This window comes from Pseudozyma flocculosa, assembly GCF_000417875.1.
Source record: "Pseudozyma flocculosa PF-1 unplaced genomic scaffold scaffold00006, whole genome shotgun sequence".
Classification (NCBI taxonomy): Eukaryota; Fungi; Basidiomycota; class Ustilaginomycetes; order Ustilaginales; family Ustilaginaceae; genus Pseudozyma; species Pseudozyma flocculosa.
In genome coordinates, this window is record NW_006920874.1 from 691947 (window position 1) to 707263 (window position 15317).

Consider the following 15317-nt stretch of genomic DNA (forward strand, 5'->3'; position numbering starts at 1 on the left):
CCTCCACCGCCTTGGCCCGTCTGCACCGGCACCGCTGCCAGTCTGCGGCCGCGGTGCCATCGGCGGGTCGAGCCTGTGTCGCGTTGAGGGAGAGTGCGTTGGATCCGCGTGGTGCTATGGGCGAGGGCGCCAGGTCGCGGTAGGTCTGGAAGAAGAGGTGCGGGAACGTGGTGCCGAAAAAGGCGCCGTCGACGCCGTGGTACCGCGACGACGGCGGCGAGTACTGGTCGATGCAATTGGGGCAGAAGAGCTGCGTTTGCGGGAAGAGGAGAAGGAGGTGAAGATGTCAGTTTCGGCCTCGACGAGCCGGAGCGGCAGCGACACCAGCCGAAGGAGGAAGCTCACCTTGACCGTGTCGAGTCCGGGCAGGTCCGAGCGTCCGCATGGCAGCACAGGGTGCGAGTGGCAGAAGACACGAGGGCAGTATCCAAAGTGACCGGCCTCGTACTTCTCGACCTGCAGGTTGGCAGGTGCAGGGGAGAGAGGGTTCGAGTCAGCCACTGAAGCGCAGGTGCACGCGGGCCTGCAATGCTCCAAGACCGCCGAGCCTCCGCGGACAACTCACCATCTGCTGCAAGCCTTGCCGTGTGAGGATGTAGCGCTGGTGGATCAAGCCGTACAGCAGCTCGGCAGAGCTCTCAACGATCGAGACATCGGGGATCTTGAGGGAATCTTCCTCTGCTGCGTGAGCGGGATGCGAAGAGTCGGCGGAAGGAAGGTGTACAGGAGGGCTAAGCCATCGGTCCTGAGCCACGGATGTGGGCGTGGGCGCAGGGCAGACTCACGAGGCTCAACGTCCAGGATCATCTCGAGCGCCTCCTTGTAGAAGGGTACGAGCGCGCTCAGCCCCGTGAGGTTGAAGTCGTCCTCGATAAAGTCCTCGGTCACCTCGGCGTAGTACTCGTGTCCTTGCAGCGCACAGAACCAGGAGATCCATGTGAGCGTCTCTGTCGATCCGCTCACAGAGCCAGACTCTGGAGAACAGGAGAGGTACGCAGGGCAAGAGGGTGAGGGTGTAGGCAGCATTCGGGTCGGGCATCGGGGCGATCCGAAAGCAGAGCAAAGGGAGAGGGAGTCAGCCTGCTGTCGTAGAGAGCTTCCTCATGACGGGCTCGCACTCACCATAGATGTCGAGACCATCGTCGTACTCGACGAGCACATCCTCCTCCTCTTCTTCGTCATCCTCGTCCGCCTCCTGCTGTTGAATGTCCTGCACCTCATCGTCGTCCCGCAAAGGGTCGTCTTCGAGCATGTTTGTCCCGCGAGCCTCGACGTCGCGGCCTGCCACATCTGCAGGATCGGCGGCGGGTGCCCCTGCGGATGGTCTGCGTGCTGCCATGTCGTCGAGGATGGCCGAGGTTGATGCTTTCAGGGCTCCAAGCTGCGCTAGTCCTGCGGGCTGCGAGGTCGATGGCCAGTCTGAGAAGGTCGATCAAGAGCTGAACTGTCCAGAGCTCAACTCTGCAGTAAGGGTGTATGGTGGTTTTGAGTGGCGATGGCCTGCTGCAGGTGCGCTGGGTGCTGATGCTGGACAGGAGCGATCCCAACGGAAGGTGTGCTAGCGCTGTGACGGTCAAGGGCAAGCCCGTTAGGGGTCGACGAATGGACCGTTGGAGCTGCCAGATCGAGGTCGTTTGATCGGTCTGCGTGCAGCGTCGAATAGGTGCAGCAGCGCAGTGTGCCGGGCGCAAGGTGCCAAGGAGGTGGTGATTGAGAGGAGTGAGATGGTCGAAAGCAAGGCGCAGAGTCGGTGGGGTCCGACGGGCTAGCCGCTGCCAACGCAACCTGGCCTGGCCTGGCCTGGCGTGGTCTGGGCAGGGCTGCTCTCCTTGGCCCGCCTGGGGCCAGGCTGTCTGCCTTCTGAAATTTGACTCTCGACTTCCAGCAGGCGACGCACGCGTGCCTCTATCGCCCTCGGCGCGCAGGCAAGCGGGAAAGGGTGCGTTCATTCTGATCCTCATTACTGCCGCTCCTCCAACCTCCAAGCCGATGCCTCCGTCCTTCCCACGACAGAGACAAGGCAAAGCTCAACACACAGGTAGACAGGCCAAGGCGGAACACAACTGTCTCTTGGGACGTGCTTCAATTTACATGGCCGGGCAGCCGACGCGATGGGCCGTGCTTCCGAGGCCACAGCAGCCGATCCGGCTTCGCGGGAAGAGATTTACAAGGGGGCCATTGCAAGTGGTACGGAGGGATCGGTCCTCGACCGATCTGCGCACCGCACAGGCGGGACAGAGGCTACGGACAGAGAGAGCATAGCATCTACTCGTCCTTCTTGGTGACGCCGGCCTTTTCGGCCTCTTTGATGGTGGCCTTGTCGGTCTGGGGTCCCTGCTGGCCCATCATGCCTGTCAAAGTAAAAGGAGCGCGAGTGGAGCGAAAAGAGCATGGGCAGATCGGTCAGCTCCTGATCCTGGCCAAGCGACAGTTTTGACCGCGCATATGGCCATCCGCAGCGCTGCCACGTACCGAAGAGACCCGGGGGGGCCTTGAAGGGGCGCTTGAGGTCGCCGGTGGCGGGCTGACCCCAGACCCAAATCTTGGCCATGTTGGACTCGAGCGCGTTCTTGACGGGCAGGATCGACTGGATGACGAGAGGGTTGGTGTAGCCAAGGTAGAGGTGCATGAAGCCGACCATGAGGACGCCCATCATGACGCCGCGCATCGACTTGCTGATCTCGGCCAGGTCGTAGTCGCGGTTGGTGGTCGTCACGAGCTCGCCAGGCTCCTGGGACTGTGCGAGGGGGCAAGGGTGCATGTGGCAGGTCGCAGTCAGTAGGCAGGTTTCTCGAGGTCAAGGAGCCAGACCTGAGGGTGGAGCACTCACCATGGGGTTCTTGGCATTGACGTACTTGATGACGGTGAGGTCGTTGGCCTTCTTGACCTGGCAGCACAGAGGCGAAGGGGAAGAGAGGAGCAAGGAGACAGAATGAGCGGCTGCGGTCGCTCCTGTGCGAGTCTCTGGAGTGCTTGCTACTCACTCGCATCGAGCAGAAGTAGAAGATGGCCAGGCAGGTGAGCTGGGCGGCCACGTAGAATCCTCGGGCGTAGAGGACGTAGTCCGGGTTGTCGTCAAAGGGGATGCGCTTGGCGACCTGCATGGCGCCAAACATGAAGGCCTGATCGGTAACAAGGGCAATGCAAGAGGGCGGGTTAGGCGTCAGTATCATGAGCAAGCAAGGGTCGACCGGGTTGGCAGAGTCGCGGGCTCAATGCCGGTACAGCGCACGTACCATGTTGGTGATAGCGGCGCTCATGATGGGCAGATGTTTCGAGGTGGTGGCGGATGAGAGGGGAGCGAGAGGACTGGTGAAGGCGGTGGCGGTGGTGGTCGTGGTGTCGAGGGACGGAAAGCCGAGGTGGCGGTGGAAGATTATTGTGTGCTGGCTCGCCTGCCACGACGCCAGGCAGGCGTGGCCAGCAGGCCTGGCAGGCCTGGCCAAGCGGCGCGGGGATGGCTCGGCGGCGGCGGCTGCTTTCTCCGCCTGCGTCCAACCAGCACAGACGATCACACGCACGCGCGGACCCTCTTGGAGGGCGCAGCCTGCTGGGCCTGAGGGCCTGCCAGCCTGGGCCGGGCCTTGCCCCGCCGCTTGGCCCAGGGCGAGGGAAGCAGCAGGCGCCGCCTTCTTCTTTTCTTCCGCATCCGCTCGCCCACCTGGAATTTCCAGGCACGCTTTTTGGGTGGGCCCTGTGCCCTTGCCCCGCCTGCCAAGCGCAGGCCACCGGGCAGGCAGGCAGGCAGGCAGGCAGGCAGGCTTGAGGCTTCGCGCCACGTCGCCCGCTTCCGTGCTGGGTCCACGCGGCTCCGTTCCCCGAAGTGCGACGTGGAGGGTGCTCGACCAACCAACGGCCTCGAGTGTACCGCTTCGACCTCGCACGACCGCCTTCTATCCGTGGCACCGCTCTTCTTGTCCTGCCGTGCAGCACAGCATACATATGATCGCAGAGACTGCTGGTGAGGAGGCCGCCCTTGCAACGCCGTGCGCTCGCTACAAATACAAGACGGCGGCCCGAGCCCGCCGGCGGTGCTGGGGTCGCTCCTGCTACTGGCCTCTCTCCTTGGGTCGCACCTTGTCCTTCCACACCCTCCTGGACCAGCCGACGAGCCACGGCTTGCCCTCGATTGCTGCCTTCAGGCGCAGCAGGGCCCGCCTGTCATCGTCCGTGGTCGCAGAGGCATTGGCGAAAGCAGGCGTGGCCGAGAGCGACATGACGCTGTGCACAATTGCAAAGGTCAGAGCATCGAGCTCCGTGGGCTGGCTGTGGTTCCACAGGAGAGATGACGGATCGTCTCGGCCAAGGTCAGCAAGCGTGCTGGCAGCTGTCGAGCGGAAACGCTCGCCGCTCGGACTCACCTTGCGCCAAGCATCCAGGCGCCTTCTGCCCCCTCGAGATCGGCCTGCGTGCGCAGTCCCAACGCTTCGATACCCTTGACTGCGTCGTCGACGACCTTGTTTTCGTCCACCACGGGCGCGGCGTATCGCAGGCTGTCTTCGCCGTCGCCCGTCGCTGCATCCTGACCCGCGCCCGCACCCATTGAATGGGCGCCGACCCAACCGAGGAAACCAACCTCCCAGCCTGGCAGCCGGCTGGTCGGCTGAGAGCGAGCTTTCGGGTTGAGCGCCGAGATGCGACGCAGCTGGTCGTCCAGGAAGGTCGTCTGGAGCTGCGAGGACAGGAGGCTGGTCAGGTACGGCTTGTCTTGCGCTTGAAGAGTTGATGCAGAGTGAGGGCTGAGAAGAACGGCGAGCAGCTACCAAAATATCGATGTTGGCAAGGGAGCATGTCCTGGCGTCAGCGGACGGTCTGGAAGGGAATCATCGGCTGCCGAAGTGAACTCACCACGCCAGCCATGACACGGCCGGAGAGGAGGTTGATCCAGGTGCGGCTCTCGAGCTCGGTCGCCTTGTCCTTCCACAACGGGTTTGCGTCGGCCTTTTCACCAAGCTCGGGACGCCAGAGCGGGAAGTGGTTGTCGAGGAAGTGTGGCAGGGCGGCCGCGGTCAGCAGCGAGGGAACAACTGCGCCCCTCTTTGCGCCGAGCCAGGATCTCGAGCTGGACGATGCGTTCGTCGAGGGCGGCTGGAAGGCCGGCGGCAGGTGGAGGAACGGCAGCTGGCCACCGGGACCCCAGCTCTGGCTAGGGTCGATGAACTCGACGTCGAAGTCGACGCCGCGAAAGAGGAGCTGGAGCTGCCATCTCAGGCAAGTGGGGTCGCTGCTTGTCCATCCCAGGGTCTCTTTGCTCGTGCTGGCGTGCTGCGAGGGTGGTGACAGCGTCCCGTCCCGGTTGAGGTGTGGCGCGACGTAGAGCGTTGGTTTCCGAGGCGGCGGGGATGGTGCCGGGGAGATGACGTCGGCCTCTGGCCAGACGTGCAGCGGGAACGCTGAAAAGAGGCGCACCACCCAGTTGGGGACGGGGAGCAACGACGAGGCCGAGGAGCGGGTGGAAGCGGCCGCGGAACGGGGTGGCGCCGGCGGAATAGCCTCGAGCTCCGGGTACGGTCGAGGTTCCGTGTCAGTTGCCACCGCTGCTGCTGCCATGCCGGACGGATAGGTTGAGGACGGGTGCAAGGGGCCGGCCAGATAAGGTCAATGGTGGTGTGCGTTGGACAAGCGAGCGTCGTGGGGGGAGCAAGGCAAGGACCCACCCTGCCTGCTCCACACGGACCCCTCGAGCCCGCGGCTTAGTCAAGCGCCGGTCAGCAGCCGCGCCCCAATCAGTCTGCTGTAATCGGGCGTGCGGCTGTCCGTCACCGGAAGAAGGCGAGAAAAATTTGAGAGAGAGGCGCGGCGCCGGCCGGCTGCTCGAAATCGGACAGGGCCAGGCTCAGGTTCAGGCTCAGGCTCAGGCCAGGCCCGGCTGGGCCAAAGCTGGAAGGCAGGCAGGCCGGGCGCAGGCTGGGGTGATCAAGCGACCCGCAGCCGCACTCCACCTGCCCCGCTCGCTCGACGCCGGCCACCGTCATCCTCACCACACTCTCATCCACGCTCTTCTCTCTTGCCGCCGCACGCAACGCAACGCTTGGGTATTCGCACCGCTATCAGCTTCCATCCGCTATTGCCCTCTATTTGAGCTGCTTCTGCTATCACCCACCGCAACAGCACACCACACGCCACCATGGTCAAGCTCGAAGAGGTGCCCGACGAGGAGGTCCTGAGGCAGCAGGAGAGGCTCAACCGCGCTGCCGCCGCCGGCGAGGCACACGATGACGATGACGACTGGGAGGAGGACGATTCGGACGCAGAGGTGAGTGCATCCCCGCTGCTCTACGTCGGCCGGCAGCATGGCCAGCGTTTCATCGCCGCCAACGCCGCCGCCGCCGCCATAGCACAGCTGCAATTGCTGGAACGCCCATTCGCAGCCAAGTGGACCGCCAGCGCTGACCCGTCCGCCCATCTTGCCTCCATTTATCGCCCGCGACCTCCTAGTCCGACTTCTCTGACGAGTCCGACGTCTCGGAGCGTGGCCTTTCCATTCGGGACGAGACGGTGTGGGAGCGCATCTCGGCGCTGCGTGACATCATCCCCCCTTCCACAAGACGCTCGATTGCACAGACGTTCAACACGACCACATCCTACGCCTTCCTCGGCACCAAGCTCGCGGGCAACCTCGTCTGGGTCGTCACAACGTCGGCGCTCCTTGTCGGCCTCCCCTTTGCCCTCGCCGTCGAGGACGAGAGCAGGATCATTGCACAGGAGAAGGATTTCTTGAGCCAGCAGCAGGGCGCCAACCAGGTGAGTGCAGACAGGTGTCGCCGACGAGAACGTCGACAGGCCCTCGAGATGTACAGTTCTGCTGCGGCGCTTGGCGGCCAGTGCTGACGCCGATGCCCATCCCCCTTGATCCTTGTCCGGCCCCGCCTCCTCTCGCACAGATGCTTGCACCCGCCGGTGTTCCTGGCCAGGAGGCTCAGCCCCAAGTTGCGCCTCAGCAGCAACAGGGACTTCGACCTCCGGGCTTCTAAGCAGCTCTCTTCCTTGCATCTCCAGTCCCTCCACCGCTTGCAAACGAAAAACAACCATGTCCTTCACCGCCCTCTCCCTGCCCGCCGTGCGCTCCGTCGACCGAATCGCCACACGACTCCGCGCCACCGCGCCACCGCATCGCCGCACCACGCAAACGCACCAGTCTGGGCCAGTGATTCCATCGCTGCCCCTCGTCCACCCGTCTGTATTATGACCGTCCGTCCGTCTGCCTGTCCGGTTGTCTCCGGCCCAGCGTCTCGTCTATCATCACCATCACCGCTCGCCCGAATCCATGATCCTTGTAGATTCTGCTCCCACAGCGAGATCGCCGCTCGCCCTGACGGCGAAGAGCGGTGCATAGCAGTGCAGCCACACTGGCCCAGATCGAACCGCAAAAGGGATAAAAAGAAGAGTTCCCGGCCGGGGAATCGAACCCCGATCTGAACAGCACGAGCGACTTCCGGGGAAGCTGCCGGTGAGAGTGTCCTATACTGACCATTGTACTAACCAGGAGTGGCCAGAGAGGCGGATGTTGCAAAGAGAGGAGAATATTGCGTATATATCATTAAATTCTATAAATGAGATCGTCGCTGGAGATCCACGGGAACGACGGGGGACGCGGCAACCACCGTACCTTGAAGAAGGTACCTGCCCACCAGCAACCCAGCAGGAACGCACACTCTGGCATGCAGTCTCAGCAAATTGCAGAGCCTGCCAATCCAAAGTCAGGCATGCTGAGCGCCCACCTGGCTATCTTGAGAAGAAATGCTCTGCCTGACGAGAGCTCCCATAGAGAAATCCATCTGCACTTCGAACCCCGTCCTCGCCTCTCGCAAACCCGCACACCGTTTTTGAACGGTGTAACAGCTTTAATATACGCAATCTCACAAACATTATCATCAATCACCTCTCTGGCCACTCCTGGTTAGTACAATGGTCAGTATAGGACACTCTCACCGGCAGCTTCCCCGGAAGTCGCTCGTGCTGTTCAGATCGGGGTTCGATTCCCCGGCCGGGAACTTTCGTTTTGCCTCTCTCGCGGCTCATCTGTCGGCGACCCGTGGCTTCGCGGCTGGACCCTGTGTTTTTGTGTTGGCGCGGGCGATGGTCGCATCTTGCCAAGTGGCCATCACCTCGATGCCTGGGCGCGTCTCTGTCTGAGCCCGCAGCGCCACCTTTTTGCAACACTCTTCACGCCATGGACGCCGCGGACGCCGTCAAGTCGCAGGATCAGCGGTCGGTGGCCGCTCAGGAGACGATGGAAGGTGAGTGGCAGGCCGGGGTTCGGTCGCGAAGGGGCGGTGGGGTCGCGCCTGGCGAGATGGAGGATCGATGGCCGGCCATGCTGACGCCTTCCTGCTCCCTTCCGTCGATTCCGTAATGATGGCCGATGCCTGCTGCAGTTCTGTACGATCTATCGCAGCTGCTCAACACGGGCCTGTCGCGCGAGCAGCTCCGAGCGTGCGTGGAGCTGGTCGACAGCGGAGTGAATGCCGAAGCGGTCGCCGTGAGTCTGGCTGGCGTCGCGGCTCGCTCGCGCACCACGGCCCCGGCACTGCCTTGTATTGACTCTCTGCCGTGCCTCTTCTCGCCCACTGCGACAGATGATCGTCAAGATTCTCCGTCGAGAGGCGTCGAAGCGCTAGCACGACGATGAGCTTGTGGCCGCCCGGACCTGGCCTACCCATGCGAATGCTGCCGTCGCTCTGTCTCCTCTTGACCTACCTGGTAGTGTCACTCTGTACGGGCGCATCGCCTGTTCTCGCTCTCTGTACAACATCATTTCGCCTGGTCATACGCAGATCCACCCTGTCTCGTCGACACGCTTTTGAAGCGGGTGAGGATGGACGAGCGGCGCCGGGATGCCTTTGCAACATCGGGTCAGCTCCCGATCTGTTCTCCTTGCGGCCAGGCCTGCTGGCCCTGCCTGCCTTGCCAAGCCCGCCGGACTCGGTGTTGAGGCAGGCAGGCGGCCAGGCGGGGATTGGACTGGCCTGGCCTGGCGACGCAGGGGCTGGCTGGGGCTTTGTTGTGTCGACTGCCGAGCGGCCGTGGGGGCTCTGCGCATGATGATGTGCGCAGCAACAGCGGGAGGCCCCTGAACACGCGCCCCGTTTTGCATCCGGCACCAGCGCGGCGGCAAGCCCGCAGGAGGGCGGAGCTCCAACCCATTCAACTGCCACCGGCGAGGGCGGCGGCGGCTGCTGCTGCTCGCTGGCTGTTGCTTGCTTGCTGCTGCTGCTGCCATTTTGGGAGTTTGATGTTGGGGACGCTTCTCTGACAACCCCGGCCGTCCGCCTCCATCGCAGCCGGCTCACACTCCCCTCCTGTTTTCACCCTGCCTCAGCTCTCGGCGACCGACCGAGCGAGCGACGACGATCCAAAAGCACGCCGCCGACGTTCGGGACCATCCGAGGCCATCGACTTCCACCTCGACGACGTCGACACGCCCTGCACCGATACCTCGCCTTGCCAACTTGGTCATTCAGATACCCTAGAGTGCCAACCGGCGCTTGTAGTCCTACGACCTTGACGACGACGACTACGACTGACTACGACTGCACTCACGACTAGACGCTCGAACATCCCGGACATGCACCTTTGACCCAACCCAACCTGATCCGCCCACCGACCCGGCATCGATCCGAGCCATCCACGTCGAGCAGTGAAGCACCCACTGGCTCCAGCAGGCGCAATGGCGATGCAGCAGGAAGCGTACCCCTCGTATGCACCGGGCTATCCGCCACCCTCGCCCTCGTCGCCCTATTACCAGCAATCGCCGGGCAACCAGCGGAGATGGAGCGCGGAACAGAGCAGACCCCACACGCCCTCGTCTCGGGGTCAGGGCGCAAGGATGCCAGACCGCCGCGAGTCATACGACCGGCCACCATCGCGCAGCCCCCTCTCGCACGCCGGCGCGGCGCAGGGCTACCACGCAGCCTCGGCCTCGGACGACTACGAGGAGCGCGACCTCGGCGAGATTGCCGCGGCCAACCAGGCCGCCCAGGAGCGGAATTGGGGACCTCACACCGCCCTGTCGGAAGCAGCCGAACGCACCGTCGGCGTCGCTCCGGGACAGTACTTTCGCCACAACTCGATGCCACCGCCAGCCCAGCAGCACTACGAGCCCGAGCGGTACGATGGCGGGTTCTACCTCGAACCGCCAGGCACGCACGCCGCCCACGACTTTGGCGTGCGCCCAGGCGCCAGCTCGCCGTCGCACGCCTCGAGCCATACGCTGGGCGCCAACTCGCGCAGGAGCCTGCCCGTCTACCGCTCCCCGTCCGTACAGCCATCCGTCACCTCGCCTGCCTCCGAGCCTCCGCCCAACATCTTTGACGTCACCGCCCGGCATCACCTCCCTGGCGGCCACGCACGGCCGGAGGACATGTACGACCATCGCCCCTACCCTTCGCCGCACGGCGCGGGCGAGCACCTGCCCGATTTTCCCGCCTGGTCGCAGACCTGGTACGGCGGCCACCACTCCGCCGACGGGCATGCCTACACCATGGTCCCGCCCGGCAGCGGCCAGAGCGGATGGGAGAGCGAGACGCTCTCGTACGGCCGTGCTGGGCGCGGCACACCCTACGGGCCGTACCCGCACGGTCACCACCCAGGGGACGGTCGGATCGCGGACCACGTCAAAGAGGAGCGGATACGCATGCTGGAAAAGGAGTTTGGGCCCAAGGTCTCGCACAAGAACAGGGCAAAGGGCGCCGACGGCGCAGACGAAGACGATGAGGAAGCCAATGCGGACGACACGGAACCGCTGCCGCTCGGCAGCGTCGATCCAAAGGGCAGGCTGGTGCTACCCAATCGCAAGCTGCGCATCGGCGTGCGATGGTCGCAGTGCCTCGTCTCGCTGACGGGCGCGGCGCTCGGCATCGGCGGCTACCTGTTGATCAAACCGAAAGAGGATCCCGCGCCGCTCAACACGCTGCCAACGTGGATCATGTACATCGTCTCGGTCCTCTCGACGCTCGTCTGCGTCTGGCTGTACGCGCTGCGGCCGATGTGCGTCAATCCGCTGCGCAAGGCCGATACGATGAGCGGCGGCGGACCCGGCGGCATGGGAGGGATGCTCATCCCGGTCCTCGGTGGCGGCGGGCCCGGTGGACGGGGAAGGCCAGGCGGCAGGATGAAGCGAGGCATGGCCCAACCCGGGCCCACGGTCAACGTCATCGTCGACCCGACGATGCTGGGAAAGGGCCACGACTCGTCGTCGGATTCCGACAGCGACTCGGACAGCGTCGACACGCTGCCCGGCGGCAATCGACGGGACCGTCGCAGCAAGCGACACCACCACCGACGGCACCATCGGCACCACCACCGGCGACACCACCACAAGGGCATGCTCGAGACGATCAAGATGCAGGCCATCTGGCAGTTCCACCGCAAGTGGCTCAAGGTGTACACGTTTGTCGACGCCCTCTTCTGCCTGCTGTGGGGCGTCGTGGCCGTGTGGACCATCGGCTTCGGCGGCAAGTGCTCGCCCGGCTCATTTGAAGGGTGGTGCGACATCTTCAATGGCGCCATGGCCTGCGCCGCCATCAACACCGCAGTCTTTGCCACTGCCGTCTACGTCGACGCAAGGGATCTCAAGGCGTCCGAGCGACCGCCGAATGCCAGGTAGCACCAAGCGGGGGACGGCGGCGGTCCTCGTCTGCCCCTTCTTCGTCATCACCTTCTTCCCCCTCTTTGAATCATCACCTCGATCTTTCGTCCTTCTAGACAGACACAATATGGACTCTTTTCCGAGCGCATCGACGACCGTACATCCGGGCGCGCGAGCTCACCGCAGTCTTGTATCCCATTTTTTTTTTCATGCCCCTCCCTGACGCACTGCATACCCCAGCCCCCCCCCCCCCCCCCCCTTCCAGCCATCCCCGCTTCGCTTCTTCACCCGAGTCAGGATCATGTCTCGTTCACTAATAATGCATTAACGACGCCATCCTATCATTGACCCGGCCCTTCTGTAAGGACGGTTGATGGTGGCGTGAGCGAGTGACGACGGTGGTCATATTGTCCTTTCGAGTTGGACGAGGTGCGTTCAAGACTGGAGGGCTGGCGGGCTGGGCGACGGGGCAATGACAGGTGACGAGGGTAGGCCAAAGTCGCCCGTGTCCCACACCTGGTCCTTGATGCGATGGCGGGCCGCTCGAGCGGGCGCGCGCGCAGCAAAGGGCGACAGGGGCGGGAGGAGGTCGGCGGCGGCCGTCTGGCCTCGCATGGCGGTGAAGTCGGACGACAACGGCGAGCCTATCGTCGTCGCCGAAGCGGGCGCCGAGATGTCCGTCCTCGCGCTGCATACCGTCGCCGTCGTCGCCACGGTGCAGTAGGAGAGGGGTCGGAGAATCTCTTGGGCCTCGTCGGTCCAGCGTTTTCCCCCTCTCGCGTCCGATGCTACCGATACCGGGACCGGAGGCTGGAAGGCGTTAGGCTGTAGCGGAGGCGGAGAGAGTTCGTGCAGCGTCTTGAGGGAGAGGGCGGCCGAGTGCAGTGGCCGCGGTCGTGGTTTCGGCCGCGACAGAAGCTTCTTGGGCGCCTCGATTGTCTGCTCGCTGTCGCAGATGCTCGTCTCGGTGGCGATGGCGGTGGCAGGGGCGGCGGCAGTGGCATTTTGAGGCGGGCCAGCGATGTCAACCTTGCTGGCGACCATGCTTGCGCTGAGCCTTCGCATCCGGGCTGGCCAGCGCAGGTCCGACTGGACGGCCTGGGCGTTGAAGGTCTCCTGGCCGGTGCCGTCGTCGGTCGCCGGCCGAAGATGCGAGTAGTCTCGCCTGACCTCATCGCTCCTATGCTTTCGCCGCACGCCGTCATCCCGCTTGAAGCCGGTATCCGCACTGATGACCTGGGCCTTTTTTGCGTGAGGCCGGGGCGGAGAAAGCCCGGACCGCATGCCCGCCTCTGTCAATGGCGACAGGCAAGCAGCGAAACACGGATGGCTCTCGGAGCCGCCGACACAGCAGCAGCTGCTGCTCCCCGAGCTGCTGCCGCCGCCGCCTTGGCTGCTGTTGCTGCGGCTGCTGGCGAGGCCGCTCACGCTGCTAGCAGGAGTGCAAGAGGGAGAACCTCCATACCCGGTCCGGCTCGACAACGACAGGGAGCCAATGGAGGGGGAGTGCCACGGCTGGTGCTCGAGAGAAGAAGCGGGTCTGGTCGATGCTGTCGTGACGGAAGCTGACGGCGAGAGGCGGCAAGGAGCCGGAGCTCGTTCCTCCATAGCAGGGTGGTGCAGTAGCCCATACTGAGGAGGCGACGGCAGTGCCGTCTCCCGGACGATGGCATGGACAGGGAGGCTCTTCGACGTCGCCGGTGTAGGTGGCTGGTTGACGGCACAGGGCTTGGAGACAGAGGCGCGCCGCAGCCTGTCCTTGAACGAGGATAGGCGCCGCGCAATGCGCCGACCGGGCGTGAGCGGTGCCTCTGGCGGCGGTGTTGGAGGTCTGGCAAAGGCAGAGACTTCGTTCGGCTTGGCTGGGAGACCTTCGGTCACGGAGATCATGTTTGCTGATCGGCCGTCGGCGCTTCCGAGACGCAGTCCAGCTGGTCGGCGTCGAAAGACCGAGGGTCGTGTCTGCTTCGGAGAGGAGGAGGTGTTGATGCTATCATCGAAATTCTGGCTGGAAGGCATAGCTTGGCCTTGTGGACGAAGAGGGACGCTGTACATAGATTCGCTGGGGGACGCCCTTTGCATGCGATGGTCGGGAGTCGTGACAGTGTGGGACCTTCTTCGCCCTTTGGAGGATGCGGGAACCTCGGGTGACGACGTCGTCGGGACGAAGGGTGTCTGAGACAGGTAACATGCGTCGATGAGATCTCGGCGAAAGGCGCAAGCAAGGCTGGCAGCAGACCGGTGGGATGACAGCTGCGGTCGTGTTCTCTCGCTGCGCCGGTCGTTGTCCGCGACGTCGACACGCTCGACCTTGTGTGGTACCAGTTGCGACGGTGACGCTGCTTGAGCTTGATGCGACAACACAAGTTGGGGAGACAAGGCTCCTTCGAAGCCGGCTTGGACGCCTTGGAGACGAGACGAATCTCGTGCGCTTACTGGGCTTGATGGACGCGATGGGGCGGTGGCCATAGGCGAATCATGACGGAAAGCGCGAAGCTTGGAGATCGTCCGCATCTTGGCGATCAGAGAGAGCTGCGTGGCTGTCGAAGAGGCCTAGCCAGCTTGCGAGAGACTGGTAGACCTTTGGAATGGAGAGAGACGTGTGCCGGTCGATGCAGCTACGAGAACGCTTGTCGAAAGCAAGGGTGGCTGTCTTGCCTGCCGGGCTCGACGTCGGGCCGTCAGGACAGAGCACCTTGGCTTACGGTGGCGTGGCAAAGGGAGTGAAGGCCAGGCAATTGATGGGGTCTTGAGACGAGTTCCCGCAGAGCTCGAAGCGCGAGACGGTCATGTATATGTAGTCGGTCAGCAAGCCGGGCCGAAGAGGGCCGTCACCTCGCGCAGAGGTCGAGGAGCGGCCATGGCCACGTTCGGTGCAACCGGCAGCTGCATCGCTGACATTGATTGGGCACGCAGCGGCCCTCGGGTGGGGGTCAGACTTGGACGAGTTGGTCGCTTCCCGTGGTGTTGTCATCCCCACTGGTCTGCATCGCGTGTCAGGATACCCACTCGCCCATCTCGTGTTGGCCGAGGAGCTAGGGCGATTGCGGAGGGTCGAGGCGCCCTGTCCTTTTTGTGTGTACGTGATTCGCTGCCTCGGTGAGGCCCAAGCGGGAGCCCCCGTTCTCCTATTCGCGTCTGATTGAGCAGGAGGGCGAACCGATGGTCTGGAGCTTTGCCTGGGGCGCGACCACTGGAGGACCGGCGGGAGGGCTGGAAGCTGACTGCCAAAGCGCGGTCACCGTGCGACCAGGGCGCAGAAATGGTTCGCTAGAGGGAAGTACATAACGATGTTGTGAGCACGGCCATCCGGGGGCGGCCTGGTGGTTGGGAGGGAATGCAGCATGAGGTCGTGTCGCCAGTGAGCGAGGCAGCTCGGAAGCCCGCTTGAGCGTAGGATGGTGGCGGCCTTGCGCTCAGTCGACCTAGGGTTGGGCGTCGAAAGAGAGGTGGCGAGCGCTAATCTAGTGAGCGACGCGGCGTCGAATAGCGTATCAGCAGACCATTCTGCTGCGCCGGGCGCAGCTGAAACCATGACCCGACGATCTTCGGTCGTCGCCGACGATGTCCTAGAGAGGTGGACCGAGGCTGTGCTGACCGCGGCGGACCCGCCGATACACCCCCGATACCATGCTGTCAGGTCCTCGATCGAGCTCAAGCTCGAGACGAGAGCCTGGCGTGTGAGGCCCCCCCATCTGGCCTGACCGAGAGCTCGAAGGGCGAGGGA

At 63.9% G+C, this 15317-nt stretch overlaps 7 protein-coding genes across 7 annotated transcripts in view; 3 read left to right on the plus strand and 4 right to left on the minus strand.

Moving 5' to 3' along the window:
* Positions 1-1339, minus strand: part of PFL1_02335 (uncharacterized protein) — a gene marked incomplete at both ends in the record, with an annotated part of 1773 nt that extends 434 nt beyond the window's left edge. Inside the window, 5 exons of the mRNA XM_007879847.1 lie at positions 8-250; positions 346-456; positions 566-681; positions 786-974; positions 1123-1339. Coding sequence (XP_007878038.1) covers positions 8-250; positions 346-456; positions 566-681; positions 786-974; positions 1123-1339 — 876 coding nt within the window. The remainder of the gene's footprint in view (positions 1-7; positions 251-345; positions 457-565; positions 682-785; positions 975-1122) is intronic.
* Positions 1340-2265: 926 nt separating this feature from the next.
* Positions 2266-3260, minus strand: PFL1_02336 (uncharacterized protein; the record flags this gene model as incomplete). The annotated part of the gene is made up of 5 exons (XM_007879848.1): positions 2266-2351; positions 2473-2737; positions 2831-2887; positions 2985-3122; positions 3237-3260. The coding sequence occupies 5 exons, from the start codon at positions 3258-3260 to the stop codon at positions 2266-2268; spliced, it is 570 nt and encodes a 189-aa protein (XP_007878039.1).
* Positions 3261-4049: 789 nt separating this feature from the next.
* On the minus strand, positions 4050-5550 carry PFL1_02337 (uncharacterized protein; the record flags this gene model as incomplete). Its single annotated transcript, XM_007879849.1, has 3 exons — positions 4050-4266; positions 4362-4759; positions 4849-5550. The coding sequence occupies 3 exons, from the start codon at positions 5548-5550 to the stop codon at positions 4050-4052; spliced, it is 1317 nt and encodes a 438-aa protein (XP_007878040.1).
* A 577-nt stretch (positions 5551-6127) lies between these two features.
* PFL1_02338 (uncharacterized protein) lies at positions 6128-6974 on the plus strand (the record flags this gene model as incomplete). The annotated part of the gene is made up of 3 exons (XM_007879850.1): positions 6128-6256; positions 6439-6744; positions 6885-6974. 3 exons carry the CDS (start codon positions 6128-6130, stop codon positions 6972-6974), a joined length of 525 nt encoding a protein of 174 aa, XP_007878041.1.
* A 1199-nt stretch (positions 6975-8173) lies between these two features.
* Positions 8174-8621, plus strand: PFL1_02339 (uncharacterized protein; the record flags this gene model as incomplete). The annotated part of the gene is made up of 3 exons (XM_007879851.1): positions 8174-8240; positions 8379-8482; positions 8580-8621. The coding sequence occupies 3 exons, from the start codon at positions 8174-8176 to the stop codon at positions 8619-8621; spliced, it is 213 nt and encodes a 70-aa protein (XP_007878042.1).
* Positions 8622-9670: 1049 nt separating this feature from the next.
* PFL1_02340 (uncharacterized protein) lies at positions 9671-11608 on the plus strand (the record flags this gene model as incomplete). Its single annotated transcript, XM_007879852.1, has 1 exon — positions 9671-11608. One exon carries the CDS (start codon positions 9671-9673, stop codon positions 11606-11608), a length of 1938 nt encoding a protein of 645 aa, XP_007878043.1.
* Positions 11609-12025: 417 nt separating this feature from the next.
* On the minus strand, positions 12026-14104 carry PFL1_02341 (uncharacterized protein; the record flags this gene model as incomplete). Its single annotated transcript, XM_007879853.1, has 1 exon — positions 12026-14104. The coding sequence occupies one exon, from the start codon at positions 14102-14104 to the stop codon at positions 12026-12028; it is 2079 nt and encodes a 692-aa protein (XP_007878044.1).
* Between the last annotated feature and the right edge of the window lie 1213 nt (positions 14105-15317).